Below are 24,436 nucleotides of genomic sequence, written 5' to 3' on the forward strand. Positions count from 1 at the left end.
GTTATTATGAGTATACAGAGGATATAGTAGGCAATGACTTTTTATACTAATAGTAGGTAATAACTATAACATAAAAAAGAAAAACATTGAAACTTTTGTTTAGGTCACGTTAATTCCTATGTTGGTGCAATATTTACGGAAACAAATTAACGTAACGGAACTGCCCTGAACCTTTATTAATTGTGTGGGATCGTTTAGAACATAGGGAGCTTTGTTTATGGTTTCATATTTTATGGTATCGTGTAAGCTCTTCTTTGTACTGAATCGAAATGCAAAGCTCATATGCTGAGATTATTAAATATATTTCTATTGTAATTTAAAAATAGGACTTATGCTCAATGATATCATTTTTATGTTTCACACATTTATAAATTTAGAATGCGCATGAGAAATCACTAAAATTGTCGTATGTGTTACCTAACTTTGTTGATCAATAAATCTTTTGTGTCGGTGTTTTTTGTTCGTTCGGACATTCGAAAGCCTGTATTCATATTACTTTGTTACGTCGCTTTAAACATTCGAAATGAATTGTTACAAAATTGTTTTTGAGAGTAATAAAATTCAACAATTCCGATTCATGTGGAGAAATTCGAGTTGAGCTGTTGTTTCTAACACTTGAGCCAATGAATGGTAATATATAGAGGATTATCTCAGCAGGGTGACCCCGGCTTTATTGCCTACCTTTTTATTGTCCGAACTAAAATGTTTATTTAAATATATTTATTTAGTAAACCTGTGGGAATTCGTATAGATAGTCTGCAGCGGCTTTGTGTCTTGTTTGTTGATTCGATATGTGTGAGAATTTTATAATGAAGTACTTTTCCTTTACAATTCTGAGTTCATTAATTTTGACTGCAGCTATTATTTGAATGTGTAATATATCTATATTGGCTTAGGTACAGAAGTAGTATATAACGTTTGATGGCTCTACTGTTGAGTTCACTTAAATGTTATGATATGCCATAACACTTAAGTCAACTCAAATAATTACCTGCATGTACAGAATGATGTATATGCAGGAAATAATTTGAGAACTTTCTTAAATGAAGTTTTATACCATACGGCCTTTAATATCAGTAATTTAAGTAACCATATAGAATTAGAGTAGGTCAGATATTTTATATGTATAAACGATTGCAAACACTGATGTAGAACATAATTATGTGTGTATTTAAATAAGCCTTAATAGAAAAAAGTAAATGTCAACAAAAAAGATTGAAATAAAGTCAAAAGGCTAGTTAACACATTTTATTAGCGTAAATAAATTATATAGAATCCCACGTGCATCTGAAATATTGCTAATTAATAAAAAGTAATTCAATCCATTTTCATAGCCTCGTCGCCGCTTGTATTGGTATCTCGGTGATATCGTAAAATCTTATCTTAGTTTGGTTAAAATATAGCATAGGTTGGTTCAGTGGTAACGCCGCAGTTGTTGTCCCGTGTCGAGATGTGCAAGTACCCATCCACACCCCAGGTCTGACCCCACGAGTTCTTAATGATCCAGTATTCGTCACCGTCCCGTTCTCCGTAGCCTACCACCGTCACCTCATGGTTTAACGAAGTCGGGGTACTAGAAGAGAGAAAATGTACAATTACTTAAAAGGTAGTAGGATCCTATGTAATTTGAGTCCGAAGGCGACATCGTTAGATTTAAGACAAGTCTGTATTCCGAACATATCCTAGGATTCCTGATATTTCTAAATGATATTATTAAAATGTTAGAAATTAATTATTAAAAGCTGGAAAAAAGTTCTCAAACGCGTGTGAATCCGCACTTGGCCAGCGACTTGGGCTAAGATTTAGGGCTTTTGTTTCTACGTGAGGAGACTCGATTGGTCTGGTCTGTGCCAAGTAGCAGTCGCAAATGGTTTGACAATAATTAATAACTGTTATAAAGCTTACCATTCAATATCATAGAATATTCCGCCTTTATATAAAGAAAGAGAGTCCGTCACGTGAATGGACACTGACAGCGGCCCATGGTTCACTAGCGCCACCTGTTATCGGATTTTACATAATTTTAATTTCGGGTGCACAGAACAATAATGCAGTTTGTGGCATTACCGAATTTAGTCAAGATACTTTATTGCAATGTAATTTATAAAATAATAAAAAAATATATTTTCATAAAAATGGTACTTAAAGAGTGATGTAACTATAAAATGTATCAAAAAATATTCAATAATACGACACATTAATGAATATAATTAACTTGAAAATAAATTAAAATACCTTTAAAGCCTTAGCACTAAATGGAGTTACATTAGTGAAACCCAAAATCGGGTAAGTCCTAGTCATATTTTCGATGTGGCAGAAACCCTCCTGAAAAAAAAATTACAATAAAGTTTAAAATAAGCTTATATTTAAGTAATTTTATTTATTTTGTTTAAAATGCTTTTATGTAGATCCTGATCACCGTCACTTATATACCATACCATACCATATATATACCATAGGCACTATGGTATAGAAATATAGACATATATACAATAAGCCTAAGCATTGTACGCGTATACTTTAATATTTTAGATACTGTTACCCTGTTAGCATAAGGTCCATATTCTTCTTCAGTAGGAAGTCCATATTCCATCATCCAACGGTAAGCGGCAATATCAAAGCCGCCGTCGCAGCCGGAAACTCCGAATCTTAAGCAGAACAGTAGCATAATTAACAGTTTTATAATTACTCATTAGCAAAATTATTCACAGTTAAACTATCTTTACCAAAATATACACTTAATAAGATTAACAGAAATATGTCTAAACATTTTATTACAAAGTCTACAGAAAAAAGCATCTTGCTAAGACTTAGTGAAAGCTTCTTGACATTGAATTTAATATTTTTGAAGAGATTTGAAATAATTTGCTCAACCATTTCGATAACACTGCTAATTTTACTAATGTATAACGTTACTATAGGACGGGAGAGTATACATAATTATATAAAGTGTGACTAGGATAGGAGAGGGCGGAGACAATTTGTGGGGACGTTGTACATGAATGATACCTTATTTTAGGTCCCTTTACTGATTTTATGTTTATCGAATAAATCGTAACAAAGATCGAAAGTGAAAGCGAGTGGCACAAGATATAAAGGTAAAGTTATTCTAATTCTGTAGCAGATAAAGATTTTTACATACACGTTAAGCTGCAAGTGAAAAATCTAGAAACTGGGTTGCCCTCTACTCACCCCCAAGCACAGTCTATCAACGCTTGATTAGCTAGTCTATACAATCTACCGCCATTTTTACGAGCTAATGCTCCTTCTACTGCTGCCGTCGTGCCAAAAGTCCAGCAAGAACCACACTCCTCTTGGTCTAAAACGAAGATATAATGTGTAACAATCTAAATACATGCATACAGTGTATTTTCATTTCTGGAAGTCTAAATTGAGCCACCGCTCTTTATTTCCATCATTCATTAATAGTTAAAATTCATTCAAATCGAAAATAATATACCTATACCTTATGTTACGATTATTACTATTTAAAGAAATCTTGTTATTAATAATTGGAATTTTATATACAAATACATAAAGTCAATTAACCTCTAACTGGAGTAATGATTCCTAAGTCCCGTAAATCAAAGTTCTTTGGTAAATTGTTTGCCAAGTCTTCTACTTCACTTTTAGTATAAGGAAATGGATGGGTGTCAGATTCTCTGTGGCTTTGCTGAATCAGCCCTGTGTATCTCTTCATCTCTTCCGGGGTGCGATCAGCAAATTTATTAATGGCTAGCTTATATCCAGTATTTTTTCGGTTATTTTCAAGTACAAGTCTGAAACAAATTTTAAAATTAAAAAGATTTGGCGGTGCTGGTGCATACCTTATTTAGGCAGTAAATTTGTTTGCTTTTCGAAGCCATTCTGCGTATTTCTGGTAATGTATTATCGGTGAGTAATGTGTTGATTTCAGCCTTTGGTGGCAGAAGGTAGAACTAAATTTTGGTGAATTGGCTAGGCAATTAGTTAAAGGTTAAGGACTGGTTAGTATCAAACTATTTGAGTCTTTACCTGAGTCTGTCATGGAAAATCTTTTTTCGCATTTCGTGTTCACTTTCGTCTTTGTAAATTTTCTTGTGATTTTTCTTGAATCTAAAAATAAAGTAGCCACGTAGATAGTGATAATTTAAAAGTACTTATTATACGATGTTTATTAATAAATGAAATAAAAAGTTATCTACGCATTACTACGCATTACTTACGCATTAAAGACATGATTGACGTGATCTTTATTTTCAGGATCAACATTTCGAATATGTTTATCGGCAGGATGTTTATGTAACTTTACCATCTCATCAGGCTGTTTTGTATCTTCGCACTCGTCTGTAATCAAAGACAATTCCACTGTATCTATTATTTAATTTAATTTGAAAGTGTCAGTATTGAGGCAGAATATCTAAAATGAACTTCCTCCAGTGTCCTACAACGATATGGGGTAAAAGAAGAAACAAGCTATTTTTTTTTTGCAAAAGATTTTTAAAAATCAGCCGAATTTGCAGTTATATTCTATGCAGTCGTAAATAAAAATTTCGTCATATAAACTAAAAAAACGAAAATACTTACATTTATCCACATTGAAAACATCGTCGTCAAAATCTGTCTCATAATTGTAGAAATTCCAAACATCATGTTTATTTAACAAATCGAGCCATGTGTCGAACTCTATCTTTTCGTACCTGTACAAAAAATATTGTAGGTTCCACACACTTACTTCTACATGTTAACTTTACCGATTTTACGTTAGCTATGTACAGTCAGGTTCATTAGTAGATGAGCAGATCAAATTCCCAAAAATACCTGCACCAAAACGTTCATACACACTGATTTCACTCTTCAGCTACTTTTGACACTGTAGTGTCTATCTACTTTTGAAACTTTACGACGCTCATCTAATTATGATGCTAGTTGTGTTTAGCTGTTTATGAATGCTTGGGCGTGTAGGTATTTTTGAGACCTTAATCTGATTATCTACTTTTGGAGCTGACTGTAGTCGTACAATTTTATACTTATGCCGGTTATTAATAAATAATTTATCTGTCCAAATTTTGCCCACCAAATCAAATCAATCAAATTTTCACAATTTCTGCCAATTAGAAATTATCAGGTCCGATCCTTTGTGTTAAAAAAATATGTAAATTGTTTATATAACTTACTAACGAGCGTCTGTGGCACTAATTTATGGTATTTGAATGACCATCATTTACCTATCCTCATCACGTTGATGACGTTACATAGTGTGTCATTACAAATTTTAAGGATCAAACACTAATTTCTCCAAAACATAAGTGTATTTCTTACTTGACAGGAATCCATGACTTAGTTGCATGAATATATGATGCCCACAATGTTTGTCTGACGTCCGTACTCTGGTCTACTGTGTTATAAGAGAATTTTTCAACTTTGTTCTCGTTCAAGTATTCGGTCCCTGAGTGTAATATAATTCAATTGTAATAAATGTTTTTCGTTATGATGTGATTACAATATCATTTTACTTTATGTTACCATTTTTATGGAAAACTTCTAGATTTGGTATGGGTACTATAATTATAATGCAAACTCAGTGCTCAAAGTTGATGTGAAAATACAAGCAGTAAAATATTTCTTATTGTTATAACTATTTATTTCTAATATTTTAGATATTATAAGAGCTCCATTTATGTACTATTGTTGTTTTCAAAATACGATAAGGTAAGCTTTTCTTACCAACTCTTTCAAATGAATCCTCGTCGGGCAAAATATGTTCAAGACCAATCCTGGAGAAAATGGTTCCGTTTGTTCGTTTGCACACGAAGATAATTGTTTCTTCATCAGGGGTTTCCGGGTGTATCTGTCAAAATATTTTATTTTATTTTGTCCAATTGAGTGCAATCTTTGCAACTGCGTCCATACCAACTATCAGGTACTAAATAATTGATTCTGTAACTGTAACTGTAATTGAGCTTGCACGAGGTTTCCCGATGTGTTCATGGGAATTTGTTACATATAGACTATAGATCTAAGGCTGCAGTGATGTCTTAAAATTTAAAATGTAAAAAATATTTAAATAATTAATATTAAAAATGTGATAAATAATGAAGATTTTAACAATAGATTTTTATTAACCGGTTTATTTATATAATTATAATCGGTTTTTAAGAAATAGACTATTTTTAGTTAGCTGTCGACAACCGAGACCTCAATGAAAACAAATTTCGACTACAATAACGATTTATTTTGAAGAAAAAATCTAGGTTTAAAAAATAAATTCTTTGAGTCGTTCACTCACTCACATCCCTACTTAAAAGTATTAACTTTCATAAAAAGTATTTACCATATATTTTACACCATAGCGAAACGCACTCTTTCTGCGTGGTTTTGCACTATACTTTTTGACTGCTCCTTTATTGTAGTCTACTCTGGAGTTCAACGTAGTCCGCCTGTGGATAATCAACATTTAGTTTACTAACGTTTTGATCTCATGACTTCAGCCATGTAAAAGAATTTAAAACCCAGACACCTTTGATTTTTTTTAATAAATTCTAATTGATAAATTATTTCGTATAACGGGTAAATGTCAAATTTAGGAAAAGGTTGAACGAGAACTTATTTACTATAAAAGACAAAGGAGCTAAAAATGTTTTCAATACGTCCTATATCGTATCACATAGGTATACGATATTTAAATATTAATTGAATTAAACCATTTCTTGATCCAATTCACAACTTTTATTATTCCCGCGCAAAATACAACTCAAACCTCAAGAACGTTCTTTTTCTTTTATAAGCTAACTCATACAATCGTTCCAGCCAGTGACTATATAAATGGGCACTTATTGTTATAAAAATACACATCATGAAAATAACACAAAATAATTAATTAGAATAAAATTATAATTAAATAATTTGAATATATTTCTAACAATATGTTATATTAATGGAACATTATTCATAGTTATAGCTTACGTGTAGGATTTTGCCAAGCATTTTTACTAACCAGTATACCATGTCCTCCACCCATCCAGCCGTGAGAGACATTTTATCAGCCTTGACTGTGTATTTCTTGGGCCATTTTAAATCAGGCAGGTCTTCTTCGTCTTTAGGCACTAAAAATAAAGTATAATTTTAATGAGCAAGTATTTGTTACCAGAAAGCGGTAGGTAATGTTTTTCGAGTGTATGTGAGTGTCTCATTTTTAGCAAGCCCTGCAGCCAGCAGAGTTAGGTACAAATGTTCAAGAGTCGCAGTGAACACTTTCCAATAGTTGAACTGCGTGCTTATATGTTTTTTTATATAACATAGGAGACGAGCATGCAGTCCACCTTATGGTAAGTGGCTACTGCCGCCCATGGATATTTGTAATAAACCCCAGATAGGACTATTATATATATTACTACCTGAGGTCGGCCACACACCGATGCGCCGCTACGCATGAGCACTAAGCTGGAACGCCTCGGAAAAGTATGTCTTCCTAACCATACTCTTCAAACCAGAACACAGTAGCACCTAACACTACTGTGTTACGCAGAAAACGAATACGCAGAAATAGGTGTGGCAGTGATGCCGCCGAAGTCGACTTTAATATTATAAAAAATATTATACTATAATAAAAACGTACACGTATTATCATAAAAAATATTATTTTTATTCTAAAATGAAACTTACCCGCATTTCCGGACACAGCGACCAACAGGACACAAGAAAATAACCATATAAGATACATTATTCCTATGTTCCCTAACCGACCGTCGAAATAATGCTGTTAGAAACTACGGGATGACTGGCCTTTTATATGTGAAGTAATATCAGGGATTTTTAATCATTTGTAAAAAAATATCGGAATTCATTGGTGTAGTGTGGATATGCCGTTCATAACGGGAAATTAATATATACAAGTGCGAATGTATATATTAATTCTATATTTATATTAATTTACCCAAGAAGCCTAGTATTGTCACATTATGGTATAAATAGACATTATGTATTTTTAACCGACTTCAAAAAGGAGGTGGTTATCAATTCGGCCGGTATCTTTTTTTTTTTTTTTAGTACACGAATTACTCCGCCGTTAGTGGACCGATTTTAATAATTCTTTTTTTATTATGTAGGGTCGAGCTGGAAATTGGTCCCATTTAAATATGGTTAGGATCCATCCATGGGTTCTGCAGAAAATGAGGGGAACTCCTCCACCCATGTAAATATAACAGCCATAACTTCGCCGTTTATGAACCTATTTTAATGCCTTTAATTTCGTGTGTGGACAATTGCTACAAGTTGGTCCCATTTAAATATGATGAGGATCAGAGTGGGTTCTGGAGACAAAATATGTAACTCCTCAACCGATGGGTATAATTGAGTTTTGTTTAAAGATATTTGGTGTAGGTTCTAATGAAATTACAAAGCCAATTAATCATTGACTATTTAAGGGTCTGATAATGTGGCTCGGAGACAAAATATGTAACTCCTCAACCGATGGGAATAATTGAGTTGTTTTTGAAGATATTTGGTGTAGGTTCTAATGAAATTGCAAAGCCAGTTCATCATTGACTATTTGAGGGTCTGATAATAATGTGGCTCGGATACAAAATATGTAACTCCTCAACCGATGGGAATAACTGAGTTGTGTTTGAAGATATTTGGTGTAGGTTCTAATGAAATTGCAAAGCCAATTCATCATTGACTATTTAGTTAGGTTAGGTTGGAACATATTAGATATTATAAAACTAAGCGAGCAGGGCGCGGCAGCGCCCTGCGAGCGGGCGGTTCCAATCAATGTAAATTCAGACCTTACCTTCATTCATGATCACGTTTTTACAATTTTATATTGTATTAATATAAATGTTAGTATGTCATCACTAAAAAGGGTGAAAAAAAAAATTTAATAAAAAATACAACCGACTTCTATGTCACTACAAAGTAAAAAATAATTGAAATAAATGTTGGTTTAGTACATATTTCTGAAGTCGGCGCTCATATTAGACACGCTGTTTACATCGTTATCCAACTAAATATATTGAGCGCCGACTTCACAAATATATACTAAACCAACATTTATTTCAATTATTTTTTACTTTGTAGTGACATAGAAGTCGGTTGTATTTTTTGTTAATTTTTTTTTTAATGTCTCATTTTTTATCCCGTATTTAATTCTTGGGCTTATCTTGCTAGTTTAACTCTTTCTTCGAACGTTGTACGGAGTAAATAAAGCATACGAGTGTAATGTATAAGTAGATATTAATATGACTAATAACTACTCGTAATAAGGTAGTTTGATTAAACTTAGTTTTATTGATACTTAATCAATTTTATAAAAGTAAAATATGAAAAAAAAAATATTATGAAATAATTGAAACGTGGTACTTATTATATTATATGCGTTTAAATACGATAAAGCCCTTTTTTGGTCCTTACATATGATTCATGAATATTTACTTTGTAGATAAAGTTTGGTCATTGTTTTCATTAGCAATGTATCTAATGACGAAACTCTTAAGTTTTGTCGTGAAACAAGCTCCTGTAAAAAATGTCCACATTATATAAACCTTGTCGCAGGATCATTTCAACAATTAATTCAATCCTAAAATGAAAAAGTCTAAATGATCTCATTAAATTTAATCAGCTTTATATAATCTTTTAAATTAAATTAATATATAATGAGGTGAGTTATCTACATTTCGTTGCAGATTAAAACCGCATATTTGTGTAATTGATAATAGGTATGTACAGTCAGCTCCAGAAGTAGTAGCAGTTAATAAATGCGGCAGAATTATATAGAATATTTTTTGTAATAATAATAATAAAAATACTACCGTCAATCAGTCGCGACATCGCGAAATAATCGTTAAACATATAAATATACCTATATTCCTTGTGTATTCATCGCATCGCGACGTCTTTTTTACGATAACGGGTAAAAAATATTTATTATTTTTAATACAATAGAAAAGATATGCGAAATATTGACCAAATGTTGTATCAGACTCAAGAAGCGAAATAAATATTTTCATATTGTTCACCTACATTTGAAGCGTAAAGATCAGTGTTCAGTTATGTTTATGTGTATAAAACCATTACATGCACTGATGTAGGAGTGAAATATGTGTGCATTTAAATGCATATTAATTGAAATAGTAAGTAAGTGTACTCAAAAAGGATTGAAATAAATTTAAAAGATTAATGAACACACTTTATTAGCGTAAAAATTATAAAGAATCCCACGTGCATCTGAAATATTGCTAATTATAATAAAAATAATTCAATCCATTTTCATAGCCTCGTCGCCGATTGTACCGTTTAAACGATATATTTTAAAATCTTGTCTTACTTTGGTTAAATTATAACATAGGTCGGTTCAGTGGTAACGCCGCAGTTGTTGTCTCGTGTCGAGATGTGCAAGTACCCATCCACACCCCAGGTCTGACCCCACGAGTTCTTAATGATCCAATATTCCTCACCGTCCCGTTCTCCGTAGCCCACCACGGTCACTTCCTGGTCTAAGAAAGTCTGATTACTAGAGGAGAGAAAATGTATTAATTAATTTTATATTGGAAGAATCTTTTGTATTCGATTCCTAGTACGTTCTAGAGCTCGAGAGCTAGATATAATTCGTAATATAAATTAATTATTACATGCTTTAATGATATCCAAGATGATTGACAGTTCTTAAATAAAAAAAAATTAAAAACATGTGGCACTTGACCAGGGTTGTGTGTTAGGACCTAAACCTTATTACTGTGAGAGCAGACCCAAGTGACTGAAACGGGTCGATAATAATTGTTATAGAGCTTACCATTGTACATCATAGAATATTCCGCTTTCATACAATTGAAGAGAGGTCGATGCGTGAATGGACGCTGACACCGGTCCGTGGTTAACTAACGCCACCTGTAATGGAATTTTGTAATGATGATGCATTTTATAAACTCATTAAATATTTTCATTTTTTTATAATATAGGAGTAGCAGACGAGCATGCAGTCCACCTGATGGTAAGTGACTACTGCCGCCCATGGACATCTGTAATCAACCCCAGATAGGATTAGATATTCCTACCTGAGGTCGGCCACAGATGCGCCGCTCCTCCTGAGGACTAAGCTGGAACGGCTCGGATAAGTATGTCTCCCTTACCACACCCTTCAAACCAGAACACAGCAGCGCTTAACACTGCTGTTATAAGGCAGAAATAGGTGTGGCGGTGGTGCCGCCGGAGTCGAACCACAAAGGGTTCTACCAGCACTATATAAATACGGCAAATTATAATAATTTTATTATAGTAATATATATATAATATAGAAATAAATTCAAATACCTTTAAAGCCTTAGCACTATAAGGAGTTACATTTGTGAAACCCAGAATCGGGTAAGTCATAGTCATATTTTTAATGTGGCAGAGACCATCCTGAAATATAATTTAATAGAAAATTAAAAATAACGTATTATTTATCTCATTATATATTTTTTTCATTGATGATATGTTTATGTGGACACGGATCACCTTCACCTATGATGGATACAACAAACCTGAAATTGTACAAGCATACTAAACATATTCACATTGATTATGTTACCTCGTGCGCGTAAGGTCCATATTCTTCTTCGGTAGGAAGCCCATACTGCATCATCCAACGGTAAGCGCCTATATCATTGCCTCCCTTGCAGCCGAAAACTCCGAATCTTAAACAGAACAGTGGCATAATATATAGCTTTATAAAGATACTAGCAATATTAGATATAGATATTACAATATTAGATATTAGCAACATTATTCTAAACTATCTTTACCAAAAATACTTAATAAGAATAACAGAAAGATATTTAAACTTTTATTAGAAAATCTACAGAAAAAAGTAAGTTGCTAAGACTATATGACTATATGGGTATAAGACTATATGGGTAAACTCTTCTTGACATTGAATTTAATATTTTTGAAGAGATTTGAAATTAAAGTTATTCCAACTTTGATTCTAATTTTGTAGCAGATAAAGCTTTTTACATACATGCAACACTGCAGCTGAGGCAAGTGAAAAATCTGGAAGTTGGGTTGCCGATTACGTACCCCCAAGCACAGTCAATCAACGCTTGATTAGCCAGTCTGTACAATCTGCCGCCATTTTTACGAGCTACTGCTCCTTCTACTGCTGCCGTAGTGCCAAAAGTCCAGGAAGAACTACAATCCTCTTGGGCTAAAACAAAGATATAATGTGTACCAATCTATATACATTCATACACTGTATATACATTTCTGGAAGTCTAAATCGAGCCGCCGATCTTTATTTCCATCATTCATTAATAGTTCAAATGAAATCAAATCGAAAAGATTATAACTATAGTAAATTAACCTTTAACTGGAGTAATGATTCCCAAGTCTCTTAAATCAAAATTCTTTGGTAAATCGTTTGCTAAGCCTTCTATTTCACTTGTAGTATAAGGAAATGGGTGGGTTGCAGATTCTCTTCGGTTTTGCTGAATCAACCCTGTGTATCTTTTCATCTCTTCTGGGGTACGATCAGCAAACTTATTAATGGCTAGCTTATATCTAGTATTGTTTCGGTTATTTTCAAGTACAAGTCTGAAAGAAATTTTAAAATTAAAAATATTAGCTGGTGGTGCATTCTTTGTTTAGTTATCTAATTTACTATTTTTGAGTACATGCAGTTAGGCTATGCTGAACAGCAAAAATATTCTTGCTTTCCGACGCCTTACCGAGTATGATATGATAATAATGTAATTATCTTTGAGCATTGTGTGAATTTTAGCGCTCGGTGGCAGAAGGTAGAATTAAAATTAAATGAATTGGTTAAATGAGTAGTTAAACCTTAACGGCTGGTTAATATTAAAATATTTGCGACTTTACCTCAGTCTGTCATGGAAAATCTTTTTTCGCATTTCATGTTCACTTTCGTCTTTGTAATTTTTATTGTGATTTTTCTTAAATCTAGAAATATATAATCACAAATATAAATATTAATAAATAAAAAGGTCATCTTGAACATTTTTTTTAATAAATGAAGTAAAGACTTATCTAAAATCTCCTTACGCATTAAAGACATGATTCACGTGATCGTTATTTTCAGGATCAACATTCTGAATACGTTTTTCAGCAGGATGTTTATGTAACTTTACCATCTCATCAGGCTGTTTTGTATCTTTGCACTCGTCTGTAATCAAAGTCAATTCAACTGTATCTATTTCTATCTATTTCGATTAATTTGAAAGTGTCATTAATGAGGTAGAATGTGTAAAATGAGTTTCCTACGGGGTCTCGGAACGGGATATGATATGCAGTTCCTTAAAAATAGAATTAAGCTATTTTAAGGCTGGCAATGGTTTATTAGAGATGACGTTGACTACTTTTTATCAGGTAAGTAGTTTGGCGTGTCAGTTAATAAAAAAAACATTACTAGTAAATTTAAATGTATCACATTATCGTTTTGTTTCAAAAGCTTTGTGAAAATCAGTCCAATTTACAATTGTATGCACATTTAAATACATTTGAATACATTTGAATCAAGTAATAAAAATATCATCATGTAAATTAAATTAATAAAAAACTTACATTGATCAATATTGAATACATCATCCTCAAAATCTGTCGCATAATTGTAGAAATTCAAAACATAATGTTCTTTTAACATACCCAGCCATGTGTCGTACTTTATATATTCGTACCTGTACAAATACATATACATATATACATAGTATTCTTTAGTATTAAAATAGTGGGCGTTTTTCAAATTAATTTCCGTTTTTTGAATTGTGAATATTCACTTATCCTCATTGCCGTGAGGAAGTCACTTGAGTATACATGTAAATTAAAAATATTAAGGATCAAACATACTATATACATAATATTAAGATAATGGGTCTACTTACTTGACGGGGATCCAGGACGTAGTTGAATGATTATATGATGCCCACAATGTTTTTCTGATATCCGCCGTCATACTCGTAATTACTATGTTATATGAGAATTTTTCAACTGCTTTCTTGTCTAAATACTCGGTTCCTGAGTATAATAGAATTTAATTGTAATGGATATGTTTTATTATAATTACTTATAATAATGAAGTACTGTTATTGTTTTTGTTATGCGAAAACGGGAGCTATCCTTACCAACTCTTTCAAATAAATCCTCGTCGGGCAAAATACTTTCAAGACCAATCTGGGAGACATTGGTTCCATTTGTTCGTTCGCACACGAAGATAATTGATTCTTCATCTCTGGATTCCGGGTGTATCTATAAAAATATATTCAAGAATCTTATTCAATGCAATCTCTGCAACTACAGTTCTACTAGTTGCGTAACTACTATTAGACACTAAATAAATAATTCTGAAATGAGGTTTTCCATTGTATATTGTTCACGTTGGTCTCTTATTTCAATAGAAATCCTTACTAATATTATAAATCCGAAAGTAACTCTGTCTGTCTGTCTGTCTGATTGTCTCTTCTTCACGCCTAAACCACTGAACCGATTTTAATGAAATTTTGTACAAAGATAGTCTGAGACCTCACGGGAACTAGGGATGGCGATCTAAGATCGATTAATCGGAGAATCGATCTTTTGGAACCAAAAAAACGATTATTTTAATCGATATTAGTAAGGATTGAATCGTAAACTTTGCATTTGATCAAGTGATGATCTTTAGCAAAGTTGATGTCCATGAGCCCACCAAGGTTTCAGAGTTGGCACGAATAATTTTCGTCAGATGGCGCCACTGTCATTCCAATGAAGGTACGAATTTTCAGTTTTATGTATGTACGTAGTATGTCATATTTTTTTCTTTTAAACGCGGGCGAAGCCGCGGGAAAAAACTAGTTTATAATATATGTTCGTAAGAAATAGGCATGCCAATATTAGCAGCTTTTCACTCCTGCATTATTTCTATTTCATAAAAATATTTACCATATATTTCACTCCAAAGTGAAACGCACTCTTCCAGCGTGGTTTTACATTATACTTTTTGACTGCTCCTTTATTGTAGTCTACTCTAGAGTTCTGTGTAGTCCGCCTGTGGATTAAACAACATTTAGCTTACGCGTTTCAGGGTCGTGATTTAATTCTCATCATGTAAAAGAGTTTAAATCCTAGACACCTTTGATTTTTTGAAGTTACGTGCTTATAATATCATTTTATATAACGGGTAAATGTCAAATTCAAAACGACCTTTATCGTAATAAATATACCTATACATGTCGGCGGGAGCAACGGATCTGCATTAAGAGGGCAATTAGATGTGGCGGATTATTGAAATAATATATATGGGTCATCACATTATACTTCAGTTTTTGTGCATTTGCAATTTCAATTGTTTGAATTTGAAATGTTCACAGATTCGCACAATATAACAAGATTTTTTTATCTTATCTTTAATCATTATACTTTTCAATAAAATAATAATTCTTAAGCTATACACCTCAAGCACTAACGCTTCCCCAGCGTTAGGCATCACAATAATGCTTAACTATCTCAAACACGCGCGATATCCATCGATAGGCATTACCTCCAATAGCCCAAGCTTAGTCAGCGTTACTTAAGCACTAGCTTTTGTCAGCGTAGCCCACGCAATCGCGCTTCAACAACGCTTACTCAATGCAACATGCAAACTATCAGTAACATAGAGCGAATAGCATAACAATAAAGTGTAGTCAAATTCAAAATACATATAGTTTGCTCAAACTAATATTTGTTTCTGCTTTTTTTCAAATGTCAAGGGAATATCTATATTGCTCATTATTATTGAGTGATGTAAAATTACTTGTATCTGTCAAAAAGTTAAATGAAGCATCCTTAACATAAAGGGTTTCATTTAGGGTTACATTTCCTTAAGTTTTAATATTTCTTTTTTGGTTTAAATTATATTTTTTGTATATATTGTATATAGATTTATAGTTTGTAAATAGTAAATAAATAAATTTAGAATATTTACATCAAAAAAAAAAAAAAAAAAAAAAAAAACATAAAGGGTTATCTTTAGTTTATTAAATCAAGACATAATTAAATTCGACATAACTTGAAAAAAGACGTAGGCTCGTGTGTGGGCTTGGTTTGAACTTTGGATTGAACATTTATTAGGCGGTACTTCAGTAGTCGAAATGTATAAGTGTTTAATATTTAGTATCTTCAATATCGTCATTCGTGTAAAGTAATCATGTTGAATCTTTCTCATGGATTACCATCATCATCGTCAGAATCATCATGTTCCTATGATCGTCCGCCATGCTTATGTCCACAATGGGTATCCAAGCACGGGTGTCCAGCATACGTTGTTCCTGATTAAGTTAAATCGGGCATTTTATTACTCGACTTGAGTGATCTTAGTGCTTGCTTTTTTTTTTTTTTTTGGCGCCCAGATGTAGGTGGAAAAAGGGCTGACCCTCTACGGAGAGGGAGGAGTAAAAAATGCATCCAAGCACTTACAGGCCGCGACGGCCGGTGCCTGCGTCGTGTGGGGCTGAATGAAAGGTCCTCCTGAAGGGAGGACCATCCCACTAAAAAACTCCTTTAAAGGCATTCGTCCAAGGGGACCGTACAGCCGACATCGGATAGCGACCTCTCGTTGCGGAACGAGAGGCGCTAGCGGCGCTCCCTAGAGAGCGACCGCTGGATAGATGACACTGAAGGTGTCAACGTATCGTGAATAAGACTAGAATCGTCGGGAAGACGATTCTCTATGGAGAGTTGTACGCCCCTGTGGGCGGCCAGAAGATTCTCCACATCGGTGGAGAGTTTGTTAGGAGCGTCGGTCAAGATATTTCTTGGCCGACGGCAATTGTAGCGGGTAGGAAGAGGGGCAGCATAGTCCGCTGCACCCTTGATTAAGGGGTTGGAATGATTTTCTGAGCGGTCGAAGAACGCTTCAGAGAATTGTCTAAGGACTTGTTGTATTGGAGCGAGCTCCAGGTCGCGGTGGAGGTCAGCGTTCCTGACATACCAGGGGGCATTAAGTGCCCGACGACAAAAAAGATTTTGTATGACCTGGAGTTTGTCTAGGATGGTGGGATTCGCGTGAGCGAAGACTGGAGAGGCGTATGTTAATACCGGTCGAATGCAAACCTTATACAGCGTTCGCTTATTCCTGGCTGACAACTTGCTGTGTCTGCCAATCATGGCGTTGAGGCGGCTCATGTAAGAGCGGGCGGTATGGGTGACCTTAGAGACGTGGGGTCTAAAGGTGAGGCCCGGGTCAAGGGTAACTCCTAGGTATTTTACTGTGGGCCTCCATGGAATGGGGGCCCCAAGTAATTTGACGGAGGGCAGGTTGTTTAAGCGCCTGCGTTTGTGGTCGAAGCGCATTGCGGAGCTTTTCTCCGCATTGACTTCGATGCGCCATTTCCTAAACCAATCTCCTAACTCGTTGACCGAGCGTTGGAGTTTGGCGAGGACAGATGACTCCTTTTGCCCTTGGATGTAAAGAGCGGTGTCATCGGCGAAGAGTGATAGCTGCACCCCATTTTTGGGGATAGGAATATCGTTGGAGTACGATATGAATAATGTGGAAGCGAGCACTGAGCCTTGAGGGACTCCGGCTGTTATGGGGCGTGGTGAAGAGAGGATACCTTCGTGCCTGTAGCGGAAGGTTCTGTCCTGAAGGTAGGAAGCCACGATGCGGACTAGGCGATCAGGAAGACCAGATTGGTATAGCTTGTATACCAGTCCTCCATGCCAGACTTTGTCAAAAGCCTTGGCGACGTCGAAGAAGACTGCTAGTGTCTTGTTACGTCTTGGATAAAACCCGCTTGTGATGTACTCGACAATGCGGTGGACTTGTTGGGGGCACGAGTGCTGGTGGCGAAAGCCAAATTGGTGAGGAATGATGAGTGGGGGAGCATCTATTGGGAAGAGGTGCCCTCTTATGTGAACGAGGATCACCCGTTCGAAAACCTTGCCCATTGCATTGAGGAGGCTAATGGGGCGGTGGTTGGAGGGAATATGTTTCGGTTTCCCAGGCTTGGGAATACCGATAACAGTTGCTGTCTTCCAGGCTGTTGGAAAGAAGCTGAGGTCGAGGCAGGCATTGAAGATAATGACCAGAAGGGTCAGTACCTGCTCGGGGAAGTGTTGAAGCGCCAGGTTGGAGATACCATCCGAACCTGGGGCTTTGCGAGGTTTCAAAACGCGGATGACGGTCCGGACCTCGTCTGTAGTGATTTTAATGGGAGCAGAGGTGACAGGGAGAGAGATCTTTTTAAGGACCTCCTCCTCCACCTTGTTAATGTGGATAGGGTCGCACGGTTGAGTGCTGGGGGAGCACTGCGCAGCGATGCTATCTGCGAAGCATTCGGCCTTCTCGGCGTCCTCGAAGGCTATGCTGCCGTCGGGACGCGTGAGAGGGGGAGTGCTAGAAAAGGCTTCGGTACGAAATCGTCTAGTGATTTTGTAGAATGCCTCATGAGAAGGTTGGATATCCTCCATGAGAGAGTTCCAGTTGGAGTCCCTCAGTTCGGCTAGCCGGGATCTGACTTTCCTTTGGAGGGCGTTAGCGCGCCTCCTAAGGACAGGGGTGGGATACTTAGCGGCCCATCTGAGGGCTGCGTTCTTAGTTTGGATTAGCTTCCTGACCTCGCGAGGTAGTTTGCGGTTCGGGACCTCTACCACCTTCGCGTTGTCATGAAGCGAAGTCTGAGCTAGCTGGGTGAGTGAGTTGACCGAACTGTCTATTTTGTCCGTGCTAACAAGGTAGCCTGGGGGAATAGCATACGGTGAATCGGGGGCCTCTATGGCCGAGGTGAGAGATTTCTCGTACCCTTCCCAGTTGGTGAAGGTTTTCGAGGAAGTATGGGGAGTTGGATCATAGGGACCTAACTGGAGAGAGACTGGACGATGGTCTGAGCCCAGATCGTCCAATGTTTCGATCGCTCTTGTATTGAGCGCGACGCCTTTGAGTAGGGCGAAATCCAGCACGTCGGGTTCTTGGTCTTCCCGATCGGGGTAGTGGGTTGGCGCTATTGGAGAGAAGATATCAAAGTCCAGTGCGCGGGAAATGGTTAGGAGTTTATTACCGTTGGTATTAGTCAGACGACTGTTCCAAACGGTATGTTTACAATTGAAATCTCCAAATAGTACGACAGAGTCTCCGAGCGAGAGGAGGGCCTCCAAGTCGCTTTGGAGAGGGGCTTTATGGGCGGGCAGATAAATTGAGGCTATGATCAGGGACGGGTGTCCTGTCATGCCTAATTTGCATACGGTGGCTTCCATATTGGTGAGCTTGGGTGTTTCCAGAGGGGTGCAATGGAAGGATCTCTTGTAGTAGATGGCAGTGCCTCCGCCGCGACGGTCGTCGGCTCTGTCATTACGTACAAGCGCGTAAGAGGGGAGACTTACGCCTTTAAGGGAGGGCTTGAGGAAGGTTTCCTGAACAAGCAACAGGTCGATATCCCTGTTGCGGACGAACTCTTTGAGTTCGGGAATGCAAGGCTTTAGACCTCGTGCATTGAAGGAGTAAAGCGAGACGCCTTTAGGTTTTTGACGACCGGGACGAAGGGGTTGAGTATGAACGTTACTCATTGGATAGATTTGAACAACGCTAAGTGTTCGGAGTAGATAGCGATGCGTTCCGCCTGGCTGACGTTACGCATCTTCTGGGAGACGAGTTTGATCTCGTCGAGGTCCACGCCCTTAACGCAGTCGACAAGGAACATGATATGTTCCCTTACCGATGCATCTTGGGTGGGACGGGGAGTGGGAGTGGCCTTAGGGGCCGGGGTTGGTGGGGCGGTCGCGGAAGCGACTTTCCTCCAACTCATGGGAGCGGTTGGGGTTTTGGAGGCCCCTAGCCGCGGGAAATTGGTCGAATTGACCGGAGGTGGGCCTACTTTGGAGGGCTGCTTTTTGGCAACCTTCTTTTGAGCGGGACGGGGGGCTTTCGGGCAACCACGGTAGTTAGCCGGGTGTCCGGAAGTGGTGCACAACACGCAGGCAGGAGGGGACTCGTCTTCACGAGTTCTCTTGCACTCCCGTGTGGCGTGGGGTTCGAGGCACTTGACGCACCTTGGGGGGGCAGTGCAGTTCGCCGCTGCATGGCCGTAAAGCTGGCAGCGGTGGCACTGGGCAGGGTAACCACGCTTGTTAGGTGGTTCCACCTTGATTTGAGAAAGGCCACAGATTGTGAGCTCCTTCTCTTTGAAGATGTCCTTGGAGGACGGGTTCTTGGACAGTATGGCCAGGGCTAGTGGGTATTTAATCCCGTTGCGGTTGTACAGCTTGTGTACACCTTCCACGGGGAAACCTTGGTTGACGAGATCCGTTTGGATGTCGTCGGTGGGAAGTTCATAGGGGAGACCCCTAAGGACCGCTTTGATTTTGCGGTCCTCTTCCAGTGCGTACGTGTGGTACGGGAGTTGTAAGTGAGTTAGGAGCCTAATGAGGCTCCTGAAGTCCTCGGTGGTGGGGCATGATACGCGAATAGAGTCGCGAAGGTTATGTGCATTAGTGTAGTGGATTTTTCGTTCCACTAGGGTTTTGGAGAAGTCGGACCATTTCGACTTATCCCTGAAGAAAATGTGTGGAGGCGGTTTGCACTTGGCAAGTGTCGGTTCGCAGCGCGTGGCTGGCTTGGGGGGCTTAGCCGCGGGGGTTGAGCTCTGGGGCTCGGTGGAGGCTTTTGGCACGGGGGCCAGAGTGGAGGCTTTTGGCACGGGGGCCAGAGCGGGGGCCGCTGGGGCTGGGGTGGCTTCAATAGAGGCCTCGGAAGAAGTCTCACTTGTCGCCTTAGCGACGCGTTTGACTGGACGTTTCTTTGTCTTCTTCGACTTGACAGGGGTGAAACCCTGGTCGTCGTCGGAGGAGGCGGCGGAAATGAGGGTGTTCTCCGACGATTCGTCGAAGGAGGCGGGGCGTTTTAGCGAGATGGCGTCATAGTCCATCTCGTGTCTCAGGGTGGCATCAGGGGATGCGGGTGAATCGGTAACGGACAGGGGATCCGTTACGGACTTTAAGGGCTCGCAAAGGGAGCGGAGTTCGACAGCGTCGAAGGGGATGTTTAGCTTCTTGGTCAGTAGAGAGGACAGAGCCTCGAAAAACCTATCAGTTACCATGTAGGCCATGGTAGCCAGGGATGCCTCCCTGCCGAGGCAGGGAGCTAACGGGGAGGGGGAGGGAAATGCAATTACCCCTAAGGGAAAGTAACTGCTACCGTCACCCTTGGGATAGCCCAAGTGCAGTGGGATCGGGTCTGCCGGTTTCTCTCAGGCCGAGAGGTCTGAGAAGCGCACCGGGTCAACGCTAGCTGGTTTCGTTGGCACCGTTAGGTATCCACCAACTCAAACGCGTCGGGACGTGAGTTTTGTTTATTCCCAATAAATTGGCAATAAACAAAGCACGGACCGCTATCGATAAAATCGAGTAGGCGAGAACCGGCCGAAAGGCCAGAGAAAATTCTGGGTTAGGAAACACTAGAGCGCGAGCAGGCGGGGCTGCTCGGTCTGGCGTTCAAACGCAGAGTGTGTTAGTGCTTGCAAACATTCCGATTTTATATTCCAACATCAGGTAGTCAAATTGATTTTCTTAGTCGGTCTGATTCTCTGGCCGGCAGACAGTGGGACAATCCGATGGTTATCCCACTTCAGATGTCAGTCATATCTGATGTTGATGACTTCTCCGACATTTTTATATGTTATATTATGGGAATATTAACCATAATTATGTGTGTATAGGATTTTAACAAGCATTTTTACTAACCAGTATACGATGTCGTCTACCCATCCCGCCGTGAGAGACATTTTTTCAGCCTTGATTGTGTATTTCATGGGCCATTTTAAATCAGGCAGGTCTTTTTCGTCCTTAGGCACTAAAATAAAGAATAATTTAAATGAACAAGAATTTATTATTCGAATATGGAAGGTAAGGTTTTTAGTGTGTTTCATTCTTTAGGAAGTCATGCAGCCAAAACGGCGGGCAGATGGCCTGTTTGGTATAGAATACAAATATTCAGGGGTGGCAGTGACCACTTTCCATCAGTTGAAGTACGTGCTCATTTTTTCATAATATAGGAGTAGCAGACGAGCATGCAGATGGTAAGTGGCTACTGGACATCTGTAATCAATCCCAGGAAGGATTAGATATTACTAACTGAGGTCGGCCACAGATGCGCCGCTACCCCTGAGGACTAAGCTGGAACGTCTCGGAAAGGTATGACTCCCTTTCCACACCATAAAACAGCAGTGTTTAGCACTACTGTTAATAGGCAGAAATAGGTGTGACGGTGATGCCGACGGAGTCGAACCAGAAAGGGTTCTACTACCTTAAAACTTCAATATTATAAAAAAATACTGAAGACGTACACGTACCATCATAAAAAATATGATTTTTATTTTAAAATGAAACTTACCTGCATTTCCGGACACAGCGACCAACAGGACACAAGAAAATAACCATATAAGATACATTATTCCTATGTTCCCTAACCGAGCGTCGAAATAATGCTGTTAGAAACTACGGGATGACTGGCCTTTTATATGTGAAGTCATATCATATCTGGGATTTTTAATCAATTGTGAATAATATATTGGATTTTTTGGAGTAGTATGGACATGCTGTTCATAACAGGAAAGTACTTATATATGTATTGAAGTTTGTTAACTCTATATTAAAGACTAGCTGACCCGGCAAACTTAGTACCGCCTCAAAATCTATTTACCAAATATATTTCATATAAAATATAGCCTATGTTACTCGTGGATAATGTAGCTTTCGAATGACAAATGACAACTCCAGCTCCAACATCAAAAATTAATTATATGTACCTCTATGTAAAATTGTATATTATTTAACCTTTAAAAGATGCAAATATGCACACGTATGGAGTTTCTTGCGCCGCTTCTTCTCCATAGCGAAATATCTTCCGAAGCGGTGGTAGTTTGTTGACTTTCAAAAAGTATTCTATATGAATCAATTTTGAATAAATGAGATTTGAATTTGAATTTGAATTTGAATGGTGAAAGAATTTTTAAAGTCGGTTCAGTAGTTTTTGAGCTTATTCATTACAATCAAACAAACAAACAAAGTTTTCCCTTTATATATTAGTATAGATGAAGCGTCGATGCCTTATAAACATGCTAAGTTTCATAAGGTTGGGTTTTACCAACTTCATAACTATAGTAGGCAGCATTTTGAAGCATCGACAGTAAAGCCCTTTTTATTTTGGTCCTTATACAAGATTCGTGGATAATTACTTTGTAGATATAGTTTCATTACCAATATTTCTCATCACGAAACTCTTAAGTTCTTCGTGAGACAAAATCAAGTAAATAATGTCCACATTATATTAACCTTATCGCAGGATTATTAAAAAAAAAATCAATCCTAAAATGAAAAAGTCTAAATGATCTCATTAAATTTAATCAGCTTTATTTAATCTTTTAAATGAAATTAAAGTATAATGAGGTGAGTTATCTACATTTCATTACAGATTACAATAATAGGTATGTGTACAATCAGCTCCGGAAGTAGCAGCAGTAAATAAATGCGGCAAAACCCTTCATGGAAGAACACTGCTAAGTACTATGTCCTATTTTGAAAACTGGTAGGGGAGAGTAAAATGAAAATTGCGTGGTTGGCAACTTATTCTCGTTTGCTAATTACATATATTTTTTTGTAGTAATAACAAAAAATATAACCGTCAATCAGTTGCGACATCGCGAAATAATCGTATAACGAATAACATATAAATATAATTATATGTTTAGTGTATTCATCGCATGGCAATACCTTTTTCTGCGATAACGGGTAAAAATTATCTAATTATTTCTTAATAATTTTATTAAAAAATCTTTTCTATTTAGAAAAGCTATGCGAAATAGTGACATACATATTCATCTGCAGTTGACTGTACTTTGGAACGAGCGTACGTCTCTTATGGGTCTATATTTTTACATTATTATTATAATTAAATATGTAGTTAATTTAAATAAGTATTATTATGATTCTTTAAGGGCCAAGGACTGATTTATATATATATATGAGGCGGTCTTCATATGTATATCAGGCGGCCTCATAGTCTTCAGGAGTGGCTACGTATCTGTACAGGTAGAGCCTAGGTAGAGTAGAGGTATTGGAAGATGGTAAAACCCTTTGTGTTTTGACTCCGGCGGCACTGCCGCCACACCTATTTCTACATAATAATAGCAGTGTTTTGCGCTGCTGTGATTTATTTTGAAGGATGTGGTAAGGGAAATATACTTTTCAGAGGCATTTCAGCTTAGTCCTCAGGGGTAGCGTCGCATGTGTGGACGAACTCAGGTAGATGCAATCGTCAAAACCCTGATTTCAAAAGTAACTAGTCTGCTAGTGCCGTAAAAGGTGACCCATAGTGCCTTAGGAAGCAATTAAAACGAAAGCTCAAGTCCGTTTAAAAGATAATAGCTACATGTAGATTACTTTCGCCCGCGGCCGAGTTCATAGACCTTGTTTGAATTACCTCGCATTACATGGACTACTAAAAAGCTGTGATAGCTTAGTG

At 37.5% G+C, this 24,436-nt stretch overlaps 2 protein-coding genes across 3 annotated transcripts; both read right to left on the minus strand.

Moving 5' to 3' along the window:
• Positions 1-1,233: 1,233 nt before the first annotated feature.
• On the minus strand, positions 1,234-7,795 carry LOC140753241 (cathepsin L-like proteinase). The gene is made up of 14 exons (XM_073087722.1): positions 7,645-7,795; positions 6,977-7,085; positions 6,314-6,419; positions 5,707-5,830; positions 5,302-5,428; positions 4,567-4,679; positions 4,206-4,326; positions 4,015-4,095; positions 3,550-3,779; positions 3,193-3,319; positions 2,543-2,648; positions 2,236-2,325; positions 1,906-2,000; positions 1,234-1,573 (listed from the first exon to the last, which is right to left on the minus strand). The coding sequence occupies exons 1-14, from the start codon at positions 7,700-7,702 to the stop codon at positions 1,393-1,395; spliced, it is 1,668 nt and encodes a 555-aa protein (XP_072943823.1). The 5' UTR covers positions 7,703-7,795; the 3' UTR covers positions 1,234-1,392.
• A 2,357-nt stretch (positions 7,796-10,152) lies between these two features.
• Positions 10,153-22,548, minus strand: LOC140753240 (digestive cysteine proteinase 3-like). 2 transcript variants are annotated; one of them, XM_073087720.1, is made up of 14 exons: positions 22,307-22,547; positions 21,658-21,766; positions 14,884-14,989; positions 14,091-14,214; positions 13,851-13,983; positions 13,534-13,646; positions 13,015-13,135; positions 12,832-12,912; positions 12,317-12,546; positions 12,034-12,160; positions 11,546-11,651; positions 11,287-11,376; positions 10,769-10,863; positions 10,153-10,489 (listed from the first exon to the last, which is right to left on the minus strand). In XM_073087720.1, the coding sequence occupies exons 1-14, from the start codon at positions 22,362-22,364 to the stop codon at positions 10,309-10,311; spliced, it is 1,674 nt and encodes a 557-aa protein (XP_072943821.1). In that variant the 5' UTR covers positions 22,365-22,547; the 3' UTR covers positions 10,153-10,308. The 2 variants fall into 2 exon arrangements, with proteins under 2 accessions (XP_072943821.1, XP_072943822.1); XM_073087721.1 differs by having other exon boundaries at positions 10,347-10,472; positions 22,307-22,548.
• Positions 22,549-24,436: the final 1,888 nt, after the last annotated feature.

This window comes from Epargyreus clarus, unplaced genomic scaffold, assembly GCF_041222505.1.
Source record: "Epargyreus clarus isolate Ecla_fem2 unplaced genomic scaffold, WU_Ecla_fem_2.2 ptg000026l, whole genome shotgun sequence".
Lineage (NCBI taxonomy): Eukaryota > Metazoa > Arthropoda > Insecta > Lepidoptera > Hesperiidae > Epargyreus > Epargyreus clarus.

Excerpts from the sequence above, each read along its gene's own strand:
- LOC140753241 (XM_073087722.1), bottom strand. The coding sequence starts at position 7,702 with ATGTATCTTATATGGTTATTTTCTTGTGTCCTGTTGGTCGCTGTGTCC. Across the intron at positions 6,420-6,976 it reads GTGGAGGACATGGTATACTG|GCGGACTACGTTGAACTCCA; the intron begins GTTAGTAAAAAT and ends GATTATCCACAG. Across the intron at positions 1,574-1,905 it reads ATATTCTATGATATTGAATG|TACCCCGACTTCGTTAAACC; the intron begins GTAAGCTTTATA and ends TCTCTCTTCTAG.
- LOC140753240 (XM_073087720.1), bottom strand. The coding sequence starts at position 22,364 with ATGTATCTTATATGGTTATTTTCTTGTGTCCTGTTGGTCGCTGTGTCC. Across the intron at positions 11,377-11,545 it reads ATGGACCTTACGCGCACGAG|GATGGTCTCTGCCACATTAA; the intron begins GTAACATAATCA and ends ATTATATTTCAG. Across the intron at positions 10,864-11,286 it reads ATAGTGCTAAGGCTTTAAAG|GTGGCGTTAGTTAACCACGG; the intron begins GTATTTGAATTT and ends ATTCCATTACAG.